Below are 24187 nucleotides of genomic sequence, written 5' to 3'. Positions count from 1 at the left end.
TTAGAGGCTTGGTTTATCATCCTGGTGGACCTGTACTCCAGGCTCCAACTTTCTGACTTTTCTATAACGTGGAGCGGTGGAGTCCTATTTCACAAAGTTTTGAGGATAAAATGATGTAACACATATATCCTGCGTTGATCTGGCAAAGCGTGCCTGGTGCCCAGTGAGTGATCAAGAAAAAGGTTTTATTAACAAAACACCAACTCGTTCTAATTGATTTCAAGTGTCGGTGATACCCGAGAGACACTTTGTCGTTATGCATTTTCTCAGCAAGCTACAAGCTTGTACATCTTTCAAAAGTTAAGAGGAAAGGCTGGGAACGTTGGGCCTGCCTTTCTGAAAGTACGTGCTGCGCAAAAGGCGAAAGGAGAGTTCAACTCCCGGCAACTGGGACCTGCATTAGATGGATCCTTGGAGTCATTCCACGAAGTGAGTACTAAGGTCGTCCCCGTCTGTTTAACGGGAAACCGCGGCCGGAGCGGGAACGGACTGGAAGAGGTCCCGGGCACTAAGCGAGAGGGAGGCGCTCCCGGGCGGCCCCCGCGCGGTGCATTTTCCGCGTCCTCCAGCAGAGGGGCAGGCCGGCGGGCTCGGCGTCCCGCATAATAGCCGCTTTGATGCCGGCGGCGGGGAGCAGAGGGGAGGGGAAGCGGGGCGGGCCGGGCGAGGGGGGAGAGGGGAGGGGAGTGTCCCGCCGCCCGCGCCATCCCTCCGCCCTTCGGTCCCGCCGCCACACGCCGCGCGAGCTCGGACCAGGCGCCCGCCCCTCCTCCTCGTCCCTCGTTGGCGGCCGCGAAGCCCCGAGCCGGCGGGAGCCGGGTGCTCACCATGTCGGTCGCGTTCAGCAACAGGTTCCAAGGTAGGCATCGCGGTCCCCCCGCCGGCCCGCGCCCCTGCCCCGCCCCTGGCCCGCCGGCCCGCGCCTCCGCCACCCCTCCGGCCCGCGCCCGGTGGCCCCCGCCCGCCACATGTGCGCGCGGGGCGCTCGGTGGGGTCTGCGGCGCGCGGGGAGTGGGCGCGGGCCGAGAGCGCGCGGCCCGGAGAGAGACCCCCGGCTTCCCCGGCCGCCTCTTTGTCTCCTCCAGGAGGGAAAGCCTTCGGTTTGCTCAAAGCCCGGCAGGAGAGGAGGCTGGCCGAGATCAACCGGGTAAGCGAGCGCCGCTGCCTTCGCTTTTCCAGCTCCACGCTGCCGCCCAGGGCAGCTTGCCAGTCGCCCCCAAATCTCCGAGCGCCCCATGGGGTGGGTCCCACCTCCGTCTGCTGTGCTAGCTGCAAAATCAACCCTCCCCCCCTCCTTCTCCCGGGCTTTCCCCAATTTCCTCCCTCCAGCCCTGTCTCCGCGCCTCCAGGTAGGTCCCCCTCCAGCCCCTCCACCTCCCTCTGGTCTCGGGTTGCAAGTTGTTCCTCTCAGACTAGGGAGGTAGGGCCCTCTCTGGAGCTCTGATGGCAGCCCAGCTCACCCGCCCTGGGCCCCCACCCCCCACCGCCTCCCCCTCCCCGGGCTGGCCTGGGATCTGACGCAGGGACTTGGCACTGGAAGGGCCCCCCCCCCCCCCGATGTCTGAGTTGTCCCCTGTTTTACAGCGGCGGAGGGAAGAGAGGCTCAGAGAGGTGAGGTAGCCGCCCAGGGTGGCACAGCAAGTCTGGGTCAGGCTGCTGTTAGGACCCCGGGCTCCAGACTCACAGGCCAGTGATCTCGCCCCCCAGAAAATGTTGGCCTCCTGGCTGGTCCCCCCACTCCCACAACTCCTTCTCACTCCAGCGCTTTTAGGAAAGGTTGCCTTAGATACTTGATGCTTTTCATCCTGATCCTGGTGGATTTCTATAAAGAAATCCTTCCGGCTCTTGCCAGACACACAATGGGACGTTTTAGACCTTTGCTTAAAGACTACATTTAAACTCTAAAAGAAAGGGAAAACTGTCAGGGCCTGCTTGGATTGGTCAGAACTCGAAGGCAGCACCACAAGCCCTGGGCTCAGATCTGGTCTCCATCGTGTACCAGTTCTGCGGTCCCTAGCAAGGACCTCTCCTCACAGAGCCTGGGTCCCTCGAAGGGCTCAGCAAGGGAAGGAATGTCTTGTGATTGGTCCAGCGCCTGGCCCGGTGGGAGAGAAGACTTCCATGAGTGATATTCAGGTGACTTCTTGAGGAGGATGTCCCAGGTTTCTAACTGGTGGCAGAGTCATGGCCACTGAAACAAGGCTGGACATTTCCCCTGCTGGTTCCCTCGGGCTGCTGGGCATCCAAGATCCAAGTGCGGCTCAGAGTCCCAAGTGGACAGCGGTGAGGGTCCGGGGGGTCCTGGGGGGAGGCCGTGTGGAGGCGGGTCCAAGGGCTGCGGCACAAATGTAGCATTAACTCTCACCCGGGGCTTGCAGTCTGATTTCCATGGACTGTCTAGAACTAGGCAGCCTGCCTGGTTTCATTTCACTGGCTGTAGGAAACCCACGGAGGGCTCTGGAGACCCCAGGGTCCCACCAGGTTAAACTCTGGCCCCCTCATCATCATCCTACACCTGGCCTCTTGGTGCCGTCTTGAGTGCAGCTGGACATCCGGACCTGGACGTCTGTCTGGCTGGGACTCTCAGGGGTCCAGGCTGCTGGGCTCCCTCCCAGGTCCCTCCGCAGCTGGCCCAGCCTTGGTGTTGGCTGCTTTTGCCCTCTGGACGGGAGCCTGGAACCCTGACCTCATACAGCCCCCTGGGCCACTCAGCCGGCCAGGTTCCAAGCCAGTTGAATCCACCCACAGCCAGAGGACCCCGAGCCAGAGACAGCTGGAGATGGGAGAGAGGTGACTATAGTCGGACAGGCCAGCGGAGCCGAGAGTGTGCGGGACTTTCCATGCCAACCCTGCCCGTGGGGGATGGGGCGACTACGTGGGGTGGGGGTGAGGCTACAGGGCTGTTCTGGGAGGTGTGCTGACTTGGCTCAGAAAGGGGAGGGACTGTGGCTCTCAGGGGCCAGTCTGGACAGCACTGAGATTGGAGATGGTGAACGAGAGAGGGCTATGTCTAACCACCTTGGGACCCCAACGCCCAGAGAGGGCAAGCAGCCGGCCAAGGCTACACAGAAGCCAGTGACAGAACTTCTGGTCTAATGTCCTTTCCCTGCCTGGATGCTATTCTGAGATCCACTGTGTGAGCCCAGGCTGGGCTGCTGGGATCTAGGCTCTGGGCTCCCAAGGAAGGAGGCACCAGGATGAAACCAGAAGCTTGAGCTGTTCCCCACCACAGCAGCAAGGTTGTCCCACCATAGTTGAGAGTCATGGGTGGAGGGGGGTGTTCACTGGCTCTGTGACCTTGGGCAAGCCTCTTGAGATAACGGTAATATGTTTGTTGTGATTTTTCAGCTGAGATAATCTATGTAGAGTACACAGGAGAGCTGCCTGCTGCCTTGATTGTAATCAGTGGTTTGTTTGGGACTACAAGGTGCAGGAGTGGAAACCGGGGGCAAGGTCTGAGATAGGCTGGCTGTTCAGCCTGAACCAGACCCCTTTGTCTGGCAGAATCTTATCTTCCCCTTCCTGAACTGGGAGCAGAGATGCCTGCTCTGTTCCAGGTCCCTACAACGATCGTCACTAGAGATGATCAGACTGAAGCTCCTTGCAGACTCTCGGGAAATCACTGTGTTTGAAGGTCTGAGTCAATTTCACATATGGCCATGGCCATGGTGGAAGTTCCCTAGGGTGGATAGATTCTTACTGTTGTTCAGTCGCTCAGTTGTGTCTGACTCTTTATGACCCCATGGACGGCAGCACGCCAGGCTTCCCTGTCCTTCACTGTCTCCCAGAGTTTTGCTCAAACTCATGTCCCTTGAGCTATGATGCCATCCAGCAGTCTCATCCTCTGTCACCCCCTTCACCTCCTGCCCTCAGTCTTTCCCCCCATCAGGGTCTTTTCCAATGAGTCAGGGACCCATATTAGCAGCCCAGATTGCCTGCCTTTGGGGTGCAGCTTCATTGCTCCACTGAAGTGGGGCTTTTGGGGTGCTGGGCTGAGCAGCTGCCCGGTGGCCCTTTGAAAGCTGGAAGGCAGGAAGGTCAGGGCTTCATGACTCACTGTATGTGTTTGGGCATCGCTGTGCCTGCTGCCTGGGGCAGAGCCCAGCCTGGCGATGAGCTCTGGGGGCTTCTCTGGGCCAACAGTTTCTCTGTGGCCTTTCTCCTCCCTGGGATGGGCCAGTTTCCAGAGGGCAGCAGGGTAGCTCAGTCTTGGCTATTGTTATTATAAGGGATTCAGGAGTCGAAAGAGAAGGAGACTTGGGTGGACCCAGAGGTCCTGGTGGAGCTGTATGAAAATGCACTTTTGGGGGGTTTCACTCTAGTTTTTGCTGTCATTTTCTGCGCACTTGGCATGTGCTTGGCAGTATGCCAGGCGTGCTTGGGACATTATCTCGTTGGATCCTCACTCCCACCCTGTGAGTGTCTGTTCCATATTGCGTGAGGCGAGACTCAGAGGGGCTGAATATACTACCTGGGCTTAAACAGCCACATGAGGCTTCCCAGGTGGCTCAGAGAGTAAAGAATCCGTCTGGAATGCAGGAGACTTGGGTTCAGTCCCTGGATTGGGAAGATCCCCTGGAGGAGGGAATGGCAATCCACTCCAGTACTCTTGCCTGGAGAATCCCACGGACAGAGGAGCCTGGCAGGCAACAGTCCATAGGGTCGCACAGGGTCAGACACAGTTGAAGCAACTGAGCATGCACATGCACACAAGTAGCCACACTTGACCCCAGCCTTTCCTCTCAATCTCTGAGCTTGACTGGGGCTCCCTTGTGGGCTCCCCTCCATGCTGTGCCTGTGTACGTCTGTGTGTGTGTGTATGTCTGTGTGTGCCTGTGTATGTGTGTTTGTATATGTCTATGTGTGTGTCTATGTCTATGTGTGTGTCTGTGTGTGTCTATGTGTATGTCTGTGTGTGTCTATGTCTCTGTGTGTATATCTGTGTGTGTCTGTGTATGTCTATGTGTGTGTATGTCTGTGTGTGTGTGTGTTTATACATGTCTATGTGTGTGTCTATGTCTATGTGTGTGTGTGTGTGTCTGTGTGTATGTCTGTTTATGTGTATCTGTGTGTGTATGTCTGTGTCTGTCTCTGTATGCATGTCTGTGTATGTCTGTGTGTGTGTCTGTCTGTGTGTATGTGTGTGTGTCTGTGTGTGTCTATGTCTCTGTGTGTGTCTGTGTGTGTCTGTGTGTGTGCATGTGTGTCTGTGTGTGTGTGCTTGCGCGTGCGCATTCTCTGCACCACTGGAGCCGGCAGGACCTCCTACCCCCCTACATAGCTGACATTCCCCGCACCCTGATGGCATGGCAGGTGACCCCGGGTCAGCCAGACCTGGCCTTATATGGCAACAGGACAGATTCTCTCCAGCTTCTTGCAGGAACCAAGGGAAGCTATGGGACTGGGCGGGTGCCCCTCAGAGTGTCCTTAGCCGTGGGACGGAGCAGGAGCCTGGAGGGTGGTGAGAGCTGCGGCTTGCACCAGCCAGAGGCCGGGAGGCTCATTTACAAAATAGCTTGCGTTGTGCTTTTGCTCCAGGCCTGGTGCTTAGCGCGCCCCATCTCACTGACTCCTCTCAGTGCAACGCCGGATGAGGTGGATGCTCAGCAAGAGTCTGTAAACATCCTCGTGAGACAAGGATTATTCGGCCACCCACTTTAGAGATGAGGAAACAGAGGCTCAGCCAGGTGAAGTCACCTGCCCAAAGCCACCCAGCCAGGAAGTGACAGAGCCGGGATTCTGTCTCCTGACACTGCCCATGGCTCGGCCTGTCCACCAGGTGGCTGGGCCTCGCTATGACACAGGCGTCTCTTGCTTACGTGGATAAGGATCTCTGGCTGCCATCCCACCCTCTCAGCCCTCCAGGGTCGAATGAAGGGCACTCGGCATTCCCTCTAGCATTTTGGTGCCTGATGGTTAGTCAGAGCCCATGTGCCACCTGCGCCAGGAACTGGGCACAGCAGGCCGGGTAGCTCTGCCCAGGGGGTGCTTCTCCCTGGCCCCTCCCCCAGCAGCGGGAGACCTCTGAGCCCTGACCTGGCACTGCACAGGTATGTCTCTTGTCCTGTGGACTGGCAGTGCTACCCTGTCCCCTGCCCAGGTGAATGCCCAGCTGGCATCGCTGGGCACCCGTCTCTCTTGCTCTTCCTTAATATATTATAAGGGAGATGATGGTGATAAGCAACCACGTGAGCCTCTGAGGATTCAGTGTCCCTGCAGGTCCTGCCCCTCTCGACCTTAGAGTAGCCATGTCACAGGAAGCCGGAGATGGAATTTCTGCAGGGTCTGCTTCATTCGGGCAGCTGGTGGGGTGTTTTTCTCCAGCTGCCCCATCTACTGGCAAGCACACCGTGTCCGGATGAGGCCCCAGAGCCACCGTGGGGGAATGTGAGCCTGTTGTCCTCGAGGGTGCACATTACAGGCACCTGCTACACGCCAGGCCTCAGGCCGGGCATCCGTGACCTGGCCCTGGCCCTTTAAGAGCCTGTGGGCTGCATCAGAGGCCACAGGGCCAGGCATGGTGCCACCTGTCCTTGGGGTTTTCTCCCAGGGCTTCGGCCACCGGCCCCTTGGATGGCCTCCAAGATGGTGATATCTGCCCGCCCTAAAATTCTGCTGCAGCTAATACATAAAGACACGCCTGGAGGGCCGGGAGCAAGCATCCGGGAGCAAGTGCTAGAGGTACCAGCCCAGAAAGGGAGTTATGTGGGGTTGGGGGGTGGGACAGGGCAGATGGCGAGGATCGGGAGGCCAGGACACAGCATCCTGGGGCTGCCAACTCCTGCTGGTTCAAGAAACAGCCCCTTCTGGGCATGAGCTCTCAGGGGGTGAGGGGAGACTGGTGTGCACCAGAGAGTGTAGATGACCAAGAGAGGCAGCAGTGAGCCCATGCAGCTGCGGGCACCATCCCTGGGGTCTGAGATGGGCGCACTCTGTCCTCCGTGGATGGCCCATTACTACCAGCTCAGCCTGGTCTCCAAGGACAAAGCCAAATTTGCCCTGGAGGAGGAGCGACCAGGGGTCAAGGCTCACCAGAAGGACTTGATGGCATAATGTGAGATAGAGTCGTGGGTGGGCCTCTTCTCTGCCCTTCCGCCATACACAGTTGTCTCTTGGTGTGGCTCGAGTTTGGGTGATCCAAACACACAGTGATAACTGCTGCTGCTGCTGCTAAGTCGCTTCAGTCGTGTCCAACTCTGTGCGACCCCAGAGACGGCAGCCCCTGCTAACCCTTAGTAAATATACTGGGCTTCCCTGGTGGCTCAGACAGTAAAGAATCCGCCTGCAATGCAGGAGACCCAGGTTCAATCCCTGGGTCAGAAAGAACCCCTGGAGAAGGAATGGCAACCCACTCCAGTATTCTTACCTGGAGAATCCCATGGATGGAGGAGCCTGGGGGGGCCACAGTCCATGAGGTTCACAGAGAATCAGACATGACTGAGTGACTAAGCATACACACAGCAAGTATACTAGAAGTGAGGATTTTTCTATACAGTTCACTCATTTAATCTTTATACCAACCCAGTGAGGAGGTTCTGTTATTATGGTTCCATTTCCCAGGTGAGAAAACTGAGGCCCAGAGTTGTAAAGCAAGTTGCCCTGGGCCACAGAGGTAGTAAGTGCTAGAACTGGGATTTGAGCCCAGGCAATCCAAGTCAAGCTCCCTACCCCATCCCTCTGCCGAGCATGCCCTGCACTTGCTGGAGGAAAGATGGTTTGGTCAAGACCTTGCCCTCTGAGGCCTGTTTCCCCAGCTGTTGACAAAGAGGACCAGCTGGATCTCTGAGGAGTCCCTTCTGGATTCTGTGACTGGGTGGATGTCGGAGCAGCTCTGCCACCTCTGGGGGTCTGGCCCGTGGGCAGTGACCTCCTGGCTCGTGGCTTCTTGTTTTCCACCCCAGGCTCTTTCCAGCTTGCATTTCCTGGTTCTTTGTTAGGAACTGACCAGGCCCCCAAGGGCTCTAGACTGTCTACTCTCAGAGCCCAGCCGGCCCCTGAACCCCTCATACCTGGATGCTCTGACAGCAGTTTCTGCAGCCTGAAAAACTGGTCTGTGGGGACAGTGGGTTGGAGTGGGGGCGGGGGATGGGACTAGAATGAAACATCTGCACACACGCCCCTTCTCAATCCCCTAGAGGGCTATAGAGTGGTTCCCTGGCCTCTGGAATAACCTCTTTCTGTAGCTGCCCAAGAGGAAATACTGCCCAAATCCCAGTATTGACCTTCTTTGCCCAGAAACCTGTGGCCAGGCCTTGTTAGGGGCAGGGAGGGAGCTGGGATGGTGAAGGCAGATAGACCTTGAATTGTGAAAACACTGTGATCTTGAGTAAGCTGAGCAATCTCTCTGGACTTCCGTTGTCTTATCTGGGAGATGAGGACACCCGGAGAAGGGAAAGGGCAACTACAACCCTTCAGGCCTGAATTGGGGGAGGGGGTTTCCTTCCTAATCTGTTTAATAGTTGATGACAGTCTGGATGATGAGCTGGGGGTTATAAGTGGATTGAATGTATAGGAATGTTAAATGATAATAATACAATAAATTGTTGTTTAGTAACTAAATCGTGCAACCCCATGAACTGCATGCCAGGATAATAATAAATCGCTAACATTAATTTAACGTTTACCAAGTGCCAGGCACTGAGTTAAGCACTTTAGGTATATTTACCTACCTACGTAATACTCAGGACAAGCTTATGAGGTAACTATTTTTCTCCTTCCCAGGTGGCACAGTGATAAAGAATTCGCCTGCCAAGCAGGAGACTTGGGTTCAACCCCTGGGTTGGTAGGATCCTCCAGAGAAGAGAATGGTACCCCACCCCAGTATTCTTGTCTGGAGAATCCTATGGACAGAGGAGCCTAGTGGGCTGCAGTCCTTGGGGTCGCAAAGAGTTGGACCTGACTGAGTGACTGAGCATGCAGAGATGAGGAAACTGAGGCCCAGACAAATGAAGTTGTTTCCCCACGGCACTCAGTGTGTTCAAACCTAGGTGTTCTCACTCCAGCTTGCCCGCTTGTTTCTGTTTTTGGTGGTGGTGGTTTAGTCGCTCAATTGTGTCTGACTCTTGCGACCCCATGGACTATAGCCCTCCAGGCTCCTCTGTCCATGGAAATTCTCTAGGCAAGAATACTGGAGTGGGTTGCCATTTCCTCCTCCAGTTTCTTTCTTTGTTTTTCTTCAAACATCTAAGGTGACCTTCTAGTTCCATCTCCTCTGCCTGGGGGCCCAGAGCTAAGGCAGGGGCTGCTGGGGTCTGGAGAAGGCACCCGCCCAGTGGGCATGGCTGTGCCCTGAGGCTGGGCAAGGATGTAGGGGGAGGAGCCTGGAGGGGGGAAGCTGCAGGCTGTGCATGAGCAGGGACCAGGAATCCAAAGCTCTGAGGTGAGGTGGGAGCTGGCAGCCCAGCCAATAGAGCTCCTGTTCCTGCCTCCCGCCTTTCCGCCTCCCCACCCCCTGCCAAAGGCATGGTCCACACAGCTGCCCCAAGCCCGAGGTCAGCATGGGCTGACCCGTAAACAGGTCAGCTGCTTCTCCCACCCATAGCTGCCCTGTGGCTCAAGCATTTGTCACTGTTGCCACTGAGGGAAAATGCCATTCCAGTCTCAGTCCTCTCCAGCCTCTGTCATATGCATAAACATGCTTTTGCAAAGCTGCCTTTTCCATTTCAGGAGGGAGGGTGGAGAAAGTCTTCTTGGGCTGAATGCAGTCCTCCCTGCTCACTCACTGCTCACATTTACTGAGCACCTACTATATGCTGGGAATTGCCGGGTGCTAGGCATCCGTGGGGCAGAGACAGTAAACACATCCTCCTAGAATCTGTTACCAAGAACCTGCCTTCTCATAGCATTCTTCCAGCACCCACTGCCACTTCCTTCCTTCTACTCCTCACCTCTGCTCAGGGAGGGAACCCTAGCCTCTGCTGTGGAGTTTCATCCCAGCCCAGCCACTTGCCAGCTGTGCTGCCTTGATGTTGTTCAGTCGTAAAGTCATGTCCGACTCTTTGCGACCCCACAAACTGCAGCACTCGAGGCTTCCCTGTCCTCCACCATCTCCCAGGGTTTGCGCAAACTCCTGTCTATTGAGTCGATGCCATACACCCATCTCATCCTCTGTCGCCCCTTTCTCCTCCTGCCCTCAATCTTTCCCAGCATCAGGGTCTTTTCCAATGAGTCAGCTTTTCGCATCAGGTGGCTAAAGTATTGGAGTTTCAGCTTCAGCATCAGTCCTTTCAATGAACACCCAGGACTGATCTCCCTTAGGATGGACTGGTTGGATCTCCTTGCAGTCCAAGGGACTCTCAAGGGTCTTCTGCAGCACCGTAGTTCAAAAGCATCAGTTCTTCAGTGCTCAGCCTTCTGTATGGTCCAATTCTCACATCCATACATGACTACTGAAAAAAACCATAGCTTTGACTAGATGGACCTTTGTTGGCAAAGTGATGGCTCTGCTTATTAATATGCTGTCTAGGTTTCTCATAGCTGGAGAAGGGAATGGCAAACCACTGCAGCATTCTTGCCTAGAGAACCTCATGAACTGTATGAAAAGGTTACCTTGATGAGAAAGTTGTTTATCCTCCCTGAGTCTCAGTTCATTGACCCTTCCTGCAAATATTGGCCAAAAAGTTCATTTAGGTTTTATTACAGGAAAACCACTTTTTGGCCAAGCTAGTATTGACTGAGCACCTACAGAGTAGAACCCAGCAGGGGCAGACAGCTAGTGGACAACACCCTTAATAAGCAATTACACTGTAAATTGTGTTAAGAGATAACTCACTGTGGAATGCAAGGTGTTATCTTAAGGTGGATCGGAAGTGGGGGCGGGGTGTCCAGGAGGCTGTGTGGCATTGAGAGGGTGACAGTTGAGTAAGAACCAGAAGGAGGTGACACGCAGCTGTGTGCGTTCCAGGCAGGGGACACAGCTGCCATCCCGCGGTGGGAGCGCACCTGGCATGGGGGAAGCAGAGACAGGAGGCAGGATTGCTGAGGCACCCACTCTGGGGGTGAGAGCTGGGGAGTAGAGGGCAGAGTGAAATAGCATGTTAGATGGTGATCAGTGCTAAGGAGGAAATTGGCTTTATCAGTGAACAGACAATATAGTCTTGGACACCTAGGGCTCTCTGCTGAGAGCGGGGCCCAGGGTCAGGTCCAGAGAGGGGTGTGGCTATTAAGAACCCTGCAGTTCAGGCTGAGCTCTTGCACTTGTGTCTGATTTGTCTCCAAGCCTACCCCCTTGAACGCCATCTGTCTGGAATCCGTAGAGGGGAAACCTTGAAACTCAGACTGGGTCTTGAACCCACAGTCTTTTAACTAAGATCACACACTTGGTCTCAGGACTTAATGAAGCTCAGGTTCTCCATGTCTCATCACAGAAAGAATGAGAGACGAAGTGATAGGTAAGAAGTGGATTTACTTAGAGAGAAACACTCCACAGACAGAGGGAGGGCCATCTCAGAGAGAGGGAGCTGCCGCAGGGTACTACGGAGTTGTCAGTTTTTATAGAGTTGGGTAATTTCATAGGCTAATGAGTGGGAGGAGTATTTCAGCTCTTTTGGGGAAGGGGTGGGGATTTCCAGGAATTGGGCCACCGCCCACTTTTTGACCTTTAAAGCTGAGGCCCCAGGTCTAGTGGAAGTCCACTCGGCCACCGTCTTGGAGCTATTTGGTTCTAATCAGTTTATGTTGTGTCCTCAGGCTGTGTCATTCTTTTAAAGTCATCCCCTGCCCCCTTCCCTCCTGTTTCAGAGGTGGTCAACATATATTACAGACAGGCTCCAGGTTGGTGCAGGATTTCTGGTCAACCAGAAAGAACAGGGGAGTTCAGAGGGCCCCCAGGTCTCTCCCCAGAGGATCTCAGATGTTGGGCTTTGCCTGTGCTCTTGTGCTTCCCCAGGAAGGCTTTCTAGTTCCTAACATGATCAAGTGAAGGGGTCACAGGCACAATGTGGTGAGTAGCCCAAATGGATTCCACTTAAAAATTCAGAGATTGTGAACTTCCTACTTTTACGAAATATCCTTTTCTGAACTCATGGCAACCGTCAATGGTCATTGTTTAAAGACTCAACTTGGCAAAATAAAATCTTGGACGGCCTATATTCACACTTCCCCCTATTTTTTTTTTTTAATGTTTCTGCTTTACCCCAAAGGCTGGAAACCCCTGACTGGTTGGTACCTCTGCCAGACAGATATGGCATCTGTGACCCCGGGAGGTGCCTGGTTGGCACAGGGTCACGGACAAGACTCAGTTGTCCTGCTTTTGGTCAGAGAATGGGGGGGCAGGGGAGAACAGCTAGAGCTATGAGAGGAAGCCGAGAGGAAGCCAAGGGGAAGGGATGGACAGACAGAGCCAGCCGACAGGAGGGCAGTCTCCCAGGCTGCAGGGGAAGGTTCCAGCTCAGCGGAGCCAAGTGCATGCAAGTCTGTGCATGGTGCATGGTAATGAGGCTCCGAGTGAGGCTACGGCTGAGCCAGCTGGACCCCATGGGCCCCGGGGCTGCCCTCCACCTACTTAGCTGCTGGAGCCACGGGCCCTGGGGTCCGATAGATGCGTGTTCCAAACCAACCTTGAGCTTTCACCTTGCCTGGGAACCTTGGACGTGTAATATATTGACCACTTTGGTCCTATTCTGACCTGCAAACTCGAGTAACGGTGGCTGTGAGAACTGAATGGGATCGCATAGTGTCTGCCGAAAGCAGAGGAGCAATCAGAGGCCCCCTGACCCAGCCAGAGAGGCCACATTGGCAGGGCGGTGAGGGGGTTGCCTCCTACTCTGTCAAAGGATTCTGAGTTAGTAGGGAGGAACTTGAACCCTCGAAGGGATCAGATGCTGCCCCACACAGAGTTGTACCTGTTGTTTACTGAGCAGGGACGTTCGAGCCTGGTGCTAACTACCCGCAGACGGTTGTCTCCACTGAGGGGTAGGTGCCTGAGGAGGTGGGTACCTGTGTGCCCATTTTGCAGCTAGTAAGCAGGAGGCTGAGATCCAAACCCAGAGAGCTTTATCCTAACTAAGGTGCTTGTCATTCTCCCACTCTACGCTGCATTTACAAAGACTGGCTGGAGAGGTAGTGAGTTCCCTGTCGTAGGAGATGTGTAAGTATAGTGTATACAGTGTATCTCATAGTGTCTGCCGAAAGCAAAGGAGCAATCAGAGGCCCCCTGACCCAGCCAGGGAGGCCACATTGGCAGGGCAGTGAGGGGGTTGCCTCCTACTCTGTCAAAGGATTCTGAGTTAGTAGGGAGGAACTTGAACTTGGTCATCATTTAGCGGGAAATGATGGCAGGAATTATCAGAAACAGGTTGCATGATTGACCCAGATAATTTTGTTTTCATTTAAAGATCACTTATTGAACTACAAGTATATATTTATATGGGATGTTCCAAAATTTTAAATTAGAATTTTGTAAGCTCCTCCAAATTAATTTGTAAGATATATTTTTCAATAGTAGTTGGCCTAGTCATAACAGGAAAAACATTCAAGAGAATTGTAGAAACCCAAGTTTAGTATCATGATTACCTCTGGGAAGGGAGAGAAATTGGATTAGGGAAGAGCAGAGGGGAACTTCAAACTGTGTATTAGTTAGACCTAGATAATGTTTAACATTTTACTTTATTTTAATGTTTTTGGCCACACTGCATGGCACGTGTTCGAACAGGGATGGAACCCGAGCCCTCTGCACTGGACGCGTGGAGTCTTAACCACTGGACTGCCAGGGAAGTCCTCTAACATCATGTTAAACAGGGACTTCCTGTAATTTTATGATAAGGACCCTGTCTTACCCTCCTCGGTCTCACCTGCTCTGGTCCCTCAAAAACTGTTGAAATAATGGAAGGATGGAGTCACAGCCATGTCCATGTGGCTCAGTGAGAAAAGCAAGGTCCAGGGAAGTAGAGGGGAAATTCTGCAATTCTGGTGCCACGATGGGAGCACACCCTCTGCTTCCTCATCTGAATGCAGGTTCTAGGGCCACTTGAAGATGAGCAACAAGGGAGGTAAGACACAGGAGACCTGAGTTCGATCCCTGGGTCAGGAAGGTCCCCTGGAGAAGGCAACGACAACGCACTGCAGTATTCTTGTCTGGAGAATCTCATGGACAGAGGAACCTGGAGGGCTACAGTCCACGGGGTCACAAAGAGTTGGACATGACTGGACAACTAACACTTTCAATTTCAAGTAAGACACCTGCCACTGTGCCCAGCCTAGCAGGTGCTAATTGTTAGTTTTTGTTTTAAAGTCGGATGAATGCCTGCTCACTGCCCATTTTTAAGTGTTGGGATTAAAGATGCATGCTCTAAGTCAGACAGAACCGAGCTGAAGCTCTGGCTCTGTGAGCCTCAGTTTCCACATCTGTAAAATGGGAATAGTAATTATAGCTACCTCCTGGGCCCACCAGGAGATCCAGAGTGAAGGTGTGGGTAGGTGCTTCATTCTGGGACTGTTACTTAATCCCACTCCATCTCCCCTCAACCCCATCTGGTTCTGAAAGGGCTCAGTTGAGTTTCTCGAAGCTTCTGAGGGGAAGGCGGACCCTGTTTTACAGATGAGGACACAGGTGGGAGGGTAAATGACTTCTGGAGAGAGAGTAATAATATTAATAATATAATAGCTATTGTTTATTGAACTGCCAAGATTCTTGTATATACTCTCCTTGGATTTGCAGACAAGAAGAAGTTAATGATAATTATACCCATTTGGCAGATAAAGCAAGAGATTCGAAGAGGGGTCAACTGGCTTAGGATCGCCTACTTAAGGAGTTCATGCTGGAACCATGTGACTTGCCTTTGCAGCTCACGGCTTTGTGGAACTTGAAGCTGGGGTGCCCAGAGGGGAAGCCCAGGCCCCTGTGCCCCTACTTCAGAGGCTGACTGAAGGTGCTTTGTCTTCCAGAGCAGAACCGCTGGGCCTCACCCCCAGCTGCTAAACAAACTTCCTACCCACGGGCTGGACCATGCAGGTCTGCCCCTGAGGGTTGACAGGAGGCCAGGATAAACCTCAAAGCCTCCCGCCCAGTCCGGCCAAGCCCAGCCACCTGGCAGGAGGGGCAGCACCGGGCAGGGGGCTGTGTGCTGGTGAGCTTTGCCTGCTGACTGCCTGCTCCTTGCTGTCCTCTTCCTCCGTAGGAGTTCCTCTGCGACCAAAAGTACAGTGATGAAGAGAACCTGCCGGAAAAGCTCACAGCCTTTAAAGGTGAGCTGGGGCTGGCTGCCCCCCGCCCCCAGGAGAGCTGGGTGGCCCCCCTTGCCCTCACACATAGCGTTCCTCATCCACGAGGCCAGGCTGCACCCCAGTTTCATCCAGAACACCCCACTTCCAGGTGGACTATGAGACAGGGTGCCCAGCCCTGGGGACACCCCTCGCCCACAGGCCCCAGACCCGCCCTGGCCCTCTCTCCCCTCCGCTGCCCAGCGTGGCTCAGGTTGGCTCCTGCCCGTCACTGCCCAGGCCCGCCCTGCTCGCTCCCGGGGCCCCAGGACACAATCGGCTCTTTGTCACTGCGCTTGCCTCCCCTCCTCCGCGGTGGAGCGTCTCGGGAGCCCCTGTGGAGAATGGACGTTTGTGTCGCCACAGTGGGGCAGGGGGCAGAGTTTCTGCCCATTGAATCCCCAGCAGCACAGGATGAAAAGAAAACAGGGCCTAGGAGCCCGCGCGGGGCGGAGGCGGCAGAAAGGTCCCTCTGTTCTGGGCCCTGGTGCTTGGTTCCCAGCCAGCGGCTCGAAAGGAGAGGAGCCGTGCACAGAAGGAGCCGGACAGACCTACCTTTGGTGCCTGGGAGATGCACTCCAGGTGTGGGAGCCCTGGGCGTGCTGGGGAACCACTCGAACTTGGCCTTGTGGGCATCCTCGCTGCTCCAGGGCAGAGAGCTGGCCAGTGCTCCTTGGACTGCTTACAGCTCAGCCGTCCTTAAGGCAGGACACCAACGGCTGAACATGTGCTGACCACTGACCTTGTGCTCAGGGTTGCAGATCTCCCTGCCTCAGCCCAATCCAAGCCTCAAGGAGATGGTGCAGATGAAGAAACTCAGGCTCAGAGAGGTGGTGTCACTTGCCTGGGGTCACACAGCTCACTACTGGCAGAGTTGGGTCTTGAACCCATACTGGTCTTACTCCAAAGCCTCTGCTCTTAACCATTACACAATTGGTGCTTTTTACATCATAAAGAAAGAAAAAAGGAAGGAAGAAGGAAAAGAAGTAGAAGACAGACACCCCCGCCCTGGCAGGTCCTTCTGCCCCTCCCCTCCCTGTGCCAATGCAGAGCGGCCGGTCTCTTTCCTTCTCCCTGAATACCAGCAGGGTCACTCTTCAGAGGTGGCTCTGAGAGGAGGGATAGAGGTCCCAGGGGATCCACGCTCCTGGTCCTCATTGGGATGTAGGATGGGGTCCATCCTGGGACCACAGGAAGATACCTAGGAAGTGAAGGGAATGTGGAAGTTTTAAATCACTCACTCATTTTATCTCCGAATGAGCCCTACTAGGCACCAGGCCATTTGGGACCTGGGGGCACAAGGAACACACACGGGGCGGCCCCCTGGCCAAAGGAGCCCATGTCCTCGTGGGGGAAGGGTGGTGAAGAGAGAGCAAGGGAGTGGAAAGTGTGTCAGATGATAGCAGGTGCTTTGTGGGGGTGACGGGGCCCAGTTAGAAAGGTGGGGGCCCCTGAAAGCAAGAGGAAAGGCCCTGAGAATTCCTGAGGGACATTCCAGGCAGAGGGGTGGCAAGGCTAAAGCAGGAGCAGGTGGGAGATGGGCCAGGAGCCATAATATGCTGCTGGGGGGAGCAGGGTGGGATGGGGTGGGATGGGGGGTTGAAGGGGAGAGGGAGGCCTGGAGTCTGGAGGGCAGATGCTTGTGAAGGTCACAGGGCCTTGCAGGTCACTGGGAAGATCTTGGCTCTCTCATGCTGGCTGCTCGGTGCAGAAGACACCCCGAAGGTTCCGCCCTCCTGTGGCAGGGGCAATCTGCCCAAGGCCACAGGACTTCCCTGCACACATTGCCTTGTCAGGAGATACCAGGCTCATTCCTCCGACCCCTTGATCCCAGAGGTTGAACTCCAAGTCTGTAGTGAGGTTTGCGAGGAGTGTCCGGGGACCCCTGGGCACTATACGTGCCACACTGCGGTCAAGGGCGGGTGCATGGGCATTTGTCCCAAAAGAGCATCAGGTTCTCAGTGAGGCCCATGAGCCCCCCACAAAAGATCAGAACTGTGGGGACTTCTTAGCTTGGAGGTTCTCTCACCCAGCTGCCCATCTGAATCACCTGAGATGCTCTGAAAACCCACCAATTCTGGCCCCCAAGATCTGCTTCCCAAATCCTGCAGATCCGCCTCCCTGGGGCCGGGTATTTATTTCAGTCTCTTCACAGATGGTTGGGATGCGGCCAGCCCGCACTGCTAGGGGCCTGGGGGAAAGCAGCTGCCCATCTTGGCAGAGGGTCAGAGTGGACCCTGGGCACCTTTCTCTACCTCGCCTGCTGTCAAAAGGTGCAGTGGGGTGAGCCCTTTCTCCAGAGACAACAGCTGAGATGACAGGACTTGCATCGAGCCCCCCTCGTGGGATGAGGAGGCTGGTATGGGCCCCCTGAAGACCCAGCCAGTTACCCCCCAGGGGAGTCACTGGGGCCCTGCTAATGCCAGTTTTTGCTCTGTGATTTCCAGAGAAGTACATGGAGTTTGACCTGAACAATGAGGGAGAGATTGGTAAGTGAGACCCCAAGGGTGCTGGGCCGGGGGAGGGGAGGCAGTTTGATGGGTCAGGGGTGGCAGGTCAGAGAGTCCTCCTGCCTCACCAGCCTGTGGTTTCCTAGTGGACCCTCCTTCCAGCATTTCTTCTCCTCCTCTGTCTTCTCTCGTTTTTCTCCTTTTTTGAATATTTGTATCCTGTTTTCTTTAAAAATGAAATGTGAAAGTGTTCGTCATTCAGTCATGTCCGACTCTTTGCGACCCCATGGACTGTAGCCTGCCAAGCTCCTTTGTCCATGGGATTCCCAGACAAGAATACTGGAGTGGGTTGCCATTCCCTTCTGCAGGGGATCTTCCCCACCCAGGGATTGAAGCCGGGTCTCCTGCATTGCAGGCAGATTCTTTACCATCTGAACCACCAGGGAAGCTCTTTAAAAATAGGGCGTTACTAAAATTAATACATCATCACTATAAAATGGTTTGGAAATCACCACAAAGCACAGCGACAAAATACATCGCCACAACCCCACCTCCCAGAAATAGCTTCCTTCCATTCTTTGTGCTAATCACAAGCAGTTTTATACCGCTTTAGAACCTTTTTAAAAAAAATAATATATTGTTTGTATTTTGACATATGATTCATTTTTTTGAAATATAATTAATGGCTGCATAATATTCCATTGTGGGAATGGACTATAATTTATTCACCCAACACCTTAGCATTGCCTTTTCAGACGACGTCTGGTTTTAAGTCTTACTGATAATCCCATGAAGGATGTCTTTGTGCGTGAATCTCTGTCCACACTGCTGATTATTTCTTTAGAGTATATCTCAGGAATTAGGCATTCTGGGTTAAAGGCTTTTGAAGCATCTTGCCAAATTGCCATCCGGAAAGGTCTTGCCAATTTAGTTTGGCCCACAGCGTGTGGGGAACAGTTCACTCCTTCCTGTAGAGCGTTGTCCAGCTTTCATTGAAATGTCCCGGACATCCTGGCACCTCGGTCTGACATCAGTATGGCCCACCCTGCCTCTCCGGGGAGCTGGTCCACCACTCCCCCGGCCCTAAAATTGGCCCCTGCCCTACCCCCACTCCACTGTTTGCTGACCCATTGTTCGTGGAACAATCCGAAGGAAATTGCCTCAGATCTTGGGAGCCAGGAGGTCAGAGGCAGCAGCTCCTCGGGGTGCCTCCCTTGTTTTTCTTGAATTTGGTTCATTTGTTGGCTTTCTTGCTCTGTGGGCTGTTCTGGGCCCTGTCTCCCTTCCAGCAAAGTGGAGCCTGGGACTGTGGGGTGGGAGAGGCAGGTCGGGGAGAAGCTGGCAGCCAGCACCGGGAAAGCAATTTCTGATGCGTGGGTCAGGCCGACTCTCTGATCCCACTTCGCTGGACTCAATTTCCCGGGTGGCTGGAGCAGGGGACTCATGTTCACCCGAACCGCAGGCGGCAGCAGAGAAAAAACAGAATGAAGAGAAGCTGTGTGTCAGGGGCGTCCTGTGCATCCTCACTCCACATAATCCCGTTGACTATTTGATCACTGATGGCAGGAGGTTCAGAGAGATTAAGGAGTTTGCCCCACATCCCACGGCCAAGAATAGCAGAGCTGTATTCCAACCCATGTCTGCCTGACTTTAGAAGCCCACGTCCCTAACCCCTAGTCCATACTGCCTCTGAAGTGGGCAGGGAGGGTGTGATGGGCTTATTCTTCTGAGAGGAGAAAAGTCATTGCCTGCAGTCTCCAGGGAGGGGCCATCCTCCCGGGCTTCTTCTGGGCATGGGGTGCTGCCTAGGAGCTTCCCAACTCGGCCCAGCAGCCTTTCCCCACTTAACAGATCTGCTTCTCCTCTGGCAGATCTGATGTCTTTGAAGAGGATGATGGAGAAGCTTGGGGTCCCCAAGACCCACCTGGAGATGAAGAAGATGATCTCGGAGGTGACAGGTGGGGTCAGCGACACCATCTCCTACCGAGACTTCGTGAACATGATGCTGGGGAAGCGGTCGGCGGTCCTTAAGCTGTGAGTACTTCCTGCCTCTCCTGGAGTCTCTGGAGGCAGAGTCACCATGTGTGGAGAGGTTCCTGGCTCGGGCTTGGAAGCCTCTGACTTACTGGGCAAGGTTCTTAACTTCGCTGAACCTGATGTCTCTCATCTATCAAATGGTCCCGTTAATAAGTACCTTGCTGGCAAAATGAGCCCATAGCAGAACCTAGTAAAATCAGTGCTCACTAAGTGGCGGCGGTGATGGTGATGACAATGACGATAACTGCACAGCTGAGACCTTCTGACCCTCAGCTTCCTCCTTTGTAAAATGACTCTACTACCCCACAGACTGTTGTGAGCATAATCTAGGGCCAAAAACCAGCTCAAAATGTAGGTAGTGTTCAATCTTGATGCTGTTTCTTTTTTTTTTTTCAATTCTGCTTCTTTAAAAAAAATTTTTTTTTGGCTACAGTGGGTCTTTGTTGCGGCACAAGAGTCTTTTGTTGCTTCTCAGTTGTGGCATGCAGGCTTCATCACACCACGGCATGTGGCTCTTAGTTCCCCGACCAGGGATTGAACCTATATCCCCTACCCTGGAAGATAGATTCTTAACCATTGGACCACCAGAGAAGTTCCTCTTGTTGCTACTTCTTGCTACTGAAATGACTTTGGGAATATTACTTTCGGCCCCTGAGCCTCAGTTCCTTCACCTGTAAGACAGAGATGATCATGTGTATCTCGCATGAAGTGTTGTCCTGAGGGTTAATGAGATAATGCGTATGAGGAGGAGTCAAGTCCAGCACCTGGCTGATGGCAAGCACCTAGTGTGTGGTAACCAAAATCCCAGTTTGCATGTACTTCCCCACTGGAGAGCAGCAGAGAAATTCCTTGGAGAGTCCCAGAGTATTTGCTCAGACTGTAAAGGACACTTGCTTGGATTTTATAAGATTAATTTAAAAAAAAATGGAAACAGTTGATTTATGATATTGTGTAAGTTTCAGGTTTAGAGCAAAGTGATTCAGTTATACATGTGTGTGCATGCATGCATGCATGCTAAGTCACTTCAGTCGTGTTGCTTTGGAACCCTGTGGACTGTAGCCCACCAGGCTCCTCTGACCATGGGATTCTCCAGGCAAGAACACTGGGGTGGGTTGCTGTGCCCTCCTCCAGGGGATCTTCCCGACTCAAGGATTGAACCCACATCTCTTGGGTCTCCTGCATTGGCAGGTGGTTTCTTTACTACTAGTGCCATCTTGGAAGCCCAGTATGCATATATTTCTTTTCAGATTCTTTTCCATTAGGGGTTATTATGAGATATTGAATATAGTTCTCTGTGCTATACAGTAAATCCTTGTTGTTTATCTGTTTTATATACAGTGGTGTGTTTGTGTAAGATTAACTTCAAATGTACCAATGTAAAATATACCTGTCTCATTTTACAAAGAGTGAAGCTGAGTGACCTGCTCATGAGCCCATGGGTTCAGGCTGGTCAGAGCATTTAGTGTGGGGTGGGATGATCAGGAGGTGTGCTAGGAAGACCATACAGGTGAGATCACACCGCACCTGAGAGGCTAGGTGGTAGCAATAGGAGTGATGATGCCATTAAAATGACACCTAAGAGTCAGTGGATATTTACTCTGTATTGGGCCCCAGTCTGTATGTTGACTCCTTAGATTTGTCATTTATGAATTCAGTAAATATTTATTGAACACCACCTCTGTGCCAGGAATTATGCTTGGTGCTGGGGACCCATGAATTGCTTACATTCTAATGACAGGAGACAGACAAACACAAAGCAAAAACCCCAAACACCAGGTTGCAATAGGGCAGCACACAGAAAAATAAAGTGGGCAAGAGGAATAGAAAGAGGCGGGGTAGTGGACGGGGAGGATCTCAGTGAGGTGACGTTTGACCAGAGCCCTGCACGAGGGGGATGTGAAGAGATGAGGTGGTGGAAGCTGCACGTGCAAAGGCCCTGTGGCATAGCCGTGCTTTGATGCTCAAGGAACAGCACAGAGGCCCGTGTGCCTCGAGGACACCGAGTGAAGGATGCAGAGATGGGCAGGGGCCAGATGATGTGGGGCCTTGTAGTCCACGGTTGATTTAGCATTATTTGTTTATTTATTTTTGGCTGTGCTGGGTCTTCATTGCTGCATGCAGGCTTTCTCTAGCTGCAGTGAGCGGGGGCTACTCTTCGTTGCAGCGTGCGGGCTTCTCATTGCAGTGGCTTCTCTTGGTGCAGAGCAGAGGCTCGAGGCACACAGGCTCAGGAGTTGCATGGGCTCCAGAGCACGGGCTCAGTAGTTGTGGAGCCCAGGCATAGTAGCCCTGTGGCACGTGGAATCTTCCCAGACCCGGGAATGAACTCGTGTTCCCCTGCGTTGGCAGGTGGATTCTCATCCACTGCGCCACTAGGGAGGTCCCAAGGAGCTGACTTTTAAACGGTCTCTCCGACTGCAGTGGAGGAAGAGTGGCCGCAGGCAGGTCATTAGGAGGCTCATGCACTTGTGCAAGTAAGAAATGAGGTGCTCAGCCTGGAGGGGCTGAAGTGCAGGTGGGCAGGGGCTGTTGGAGTCGGGAGTGATCTTGGAGTTAGAGCTGGCAGGGGTGCTTCCAGGTTTAAAGGAAAACAAGGAGTCTGATGGCTGTAAGGTCTGAGTTCTGAGTGATGGTGCAGTTTGCTTTGAGAGAAGAGCAGGGGGCAGGTGGGAATTGAGCTTAGTTTTGATGTATTGACTTGGAAGTGCCCCTAGACACACAGGGGGAGAGGTTGAGGAGGGAGCTGGCTGTGCAGGTCTGGTGCTCAGACAGAGGCCCTTTGTGGACGATCGAACTTTGGATGGGATTCAAAGCCAGGGGGCTGAAGGAGCCTACCCAGGGAGGGAGGGAGACCAGAGGGAGGAGAACACTGTCGCTTGGAACAGCTCCAGGATGTGAGCACTTTTGGCATCATCACATTTAGTTGGAAACACTGAGCATGTGTTGAGTGTCTTGCTTGTGGCACCAGTTGGGAAGGAGTAGGGCTGGGATTCCTTCCTGAGGCTATACCTTGAACCCCCACCCTCTGCTCCCTAGACTTTACTGTCAGAGCAGTGGGAGATTTTTGAAGATCTGGGTTTCGAGCAGAACCACAGCGCAGACTAGCCCTGCCTCCTCCAGGCAGCGTGGTCGGGGGAGGCACATGACCCAGAAGTCTGAGGTCTCGAATCTCATTCTGTCTGTGTGGCTCTGAGTCACATGGCCCCTTGGCACCTCAGTGTTCTCTGTAAAATTGGACCATCTGCCTGCAGAGGCTTCTGGGAAAATCCCCCTGGAGAGAGGATGCAAAGGCATTCTGTGGTGGACCCTGCAGATGTGAGGGCCGGGATGATCTTTCCCTGGACGAGGAAAAGAGTTCTAATCCTGTTTTGTGTTGTTTTCTTTTTCTTTTCTCACCACTTCCAAACCAGAGTCATGATGTTTGAAGGAAAAGCCAACGAGGGCAGCTCCAAGCCAGTCGGGCCCCCTCCAGAGAGAGACATCGCCAGCCTGCCCTGAGGAGCCCTGCCTGGACCTCCTCGCCCTCCCCACTCTCTTCCTCCCTCCTGATCTCACCCTTCGTGACTCACTGTGACCTCTTATTCATTTTGTTTGGTCGTCGTGTGTTTGTTTTATCAGCAGAATCAGTGATCTCTTTGTATAGCACAAATGATCTGCCTTAAAGGGGCCCTGGGTTGGGGAGTCCAGATCGCCTCCCTCTCTTTTTCCTTGCGTCTCCCCTCCCTGTGCAGAAGGGCTCACATTAAACCAAAAACCAGACGGAACAGGGCCAGGACAGGGAGACCAGAGCCTGTGATTCCCGCACTTGAAACTGGCACTCTTTGCCTTCCAGGTCTCTGAGCTGAGTCCTGGCATCCTGGCCTGGCCCTGGTGAAGACCTCAGCCCACTTTCAGAAGACCCTAGAGTTGGGATAAGGCTGTAAGGTCTCGTTAGGGTTTCCTCAGACAGGGATCTTGGGTGTGCTAGAATGTGGCCACGAAGTGTCACACCTCCCCGGCTGGTCTCCCCCAGCCCACGCCTTGTCTTATTCTCCGTGAGGTGACAAAAGGAGATGAGGAGAGGGGCTTGGCAATGTGAGCCCTTCCAGAAGGTTCCAGAGGAATCCTCTAATCTTGCCCCCGGCCACACCTTTACAGGCAGCTCAGAAAGAGGCTGCAGCACTCCCCTGACCCTTGCTGGGGCTCCAGAGGTAGAGGGGATCCTGGGGCCTTGGGGCGGGGTTCAGCTCAGTCTAGTCCCACCTTTCAGGGAGGATGTCGAGGGCGATAGGGTAGGAGGGCGAGGCTTTAGTGCTCATGGCAGAGAGAGGCAGCACACCACTGTGAAGCCAGGAGCTGAGAAATAGGGTGCCTGATTTGCTTGAGACCTGACTCTGCTTCCCCATTTGCCTTCACACCTTCCTTACACCATTCATTCATTTGTCTTCATTCATTCACTCAGCCACTCAACAGATATTTATTGACAACCTGTTACAAGCTTTAAGCCCCCACCCCCACCCCAC

The 24187-nt window shown here is 53.8% G+C and overlaps 1 protein-coding gene across 1 annotated transcript; it reads left to right on the top strand.

Annotated features, from left to right (window-relative positions):
- The first annotated feature begins 676 nt into the window (after positions 1-676).
- AIF1L (allograft inflammatory factor 1 like) lies at positions 677-24187 on the top strand. Its single transcript, XM_070378831.1, has 6 exons — positions 677-859; positions 1086-1147; positions 15117-15183; positions 17646-17687; positions 19520-19682; positions 23096-24187. Exons 1-6 carry the CDS (start codon positions 829-831, stop codon positions 23181-23183), a joined length of 453 nt encoding a protein of 150 aa, XP_070234932.1. The 5' UTR covers positions 677-828; the 3' UTR covers positions 23184-24187.

Source organism: Bos mutus, chromosome 11 (genome assembly GCF_027580195.1).
Source record: "Bos mutus isolate GX-2022 chromosome 11, NWIPB_WYAK_1.1, whole genome shotgun sequence".
NCBI lineage: Eukaryota > Metazoa > Chordata > Mammalia > Artiodactyla > Bovidae > Bos > Bos mutus.
This window is presented reverse-complemented; position numbering and strand designations above follow the sequence as displayed.

What these genes read in the sequence shown, in the direction of transcription:
- AIF1L (XM_070378831.1), top strand. Translation starts at nt 829, where the DNA reads ATGTCGGTCGCGTTCAGCAACAGGTTCCAAG. An exon ending in GGCTGGCCGAGATCAACCGG is followed by an intron (nt 1,148 to 15,116) that starts GTAAGCGAGCGC and finishes CTTCCTCCGTAG; the next exon opens with GAGTTCCTCTGCGACCAAAA. An exon ending in CGGTCGGCGGTCCTTAAGCT is followed by an intron (nt 19,683 to 23,095) that starts GTGAGTACTTCC and finishes CTTCCAAACCAG; the next exon opens with AGTCATGATGTTTGAAGGAA.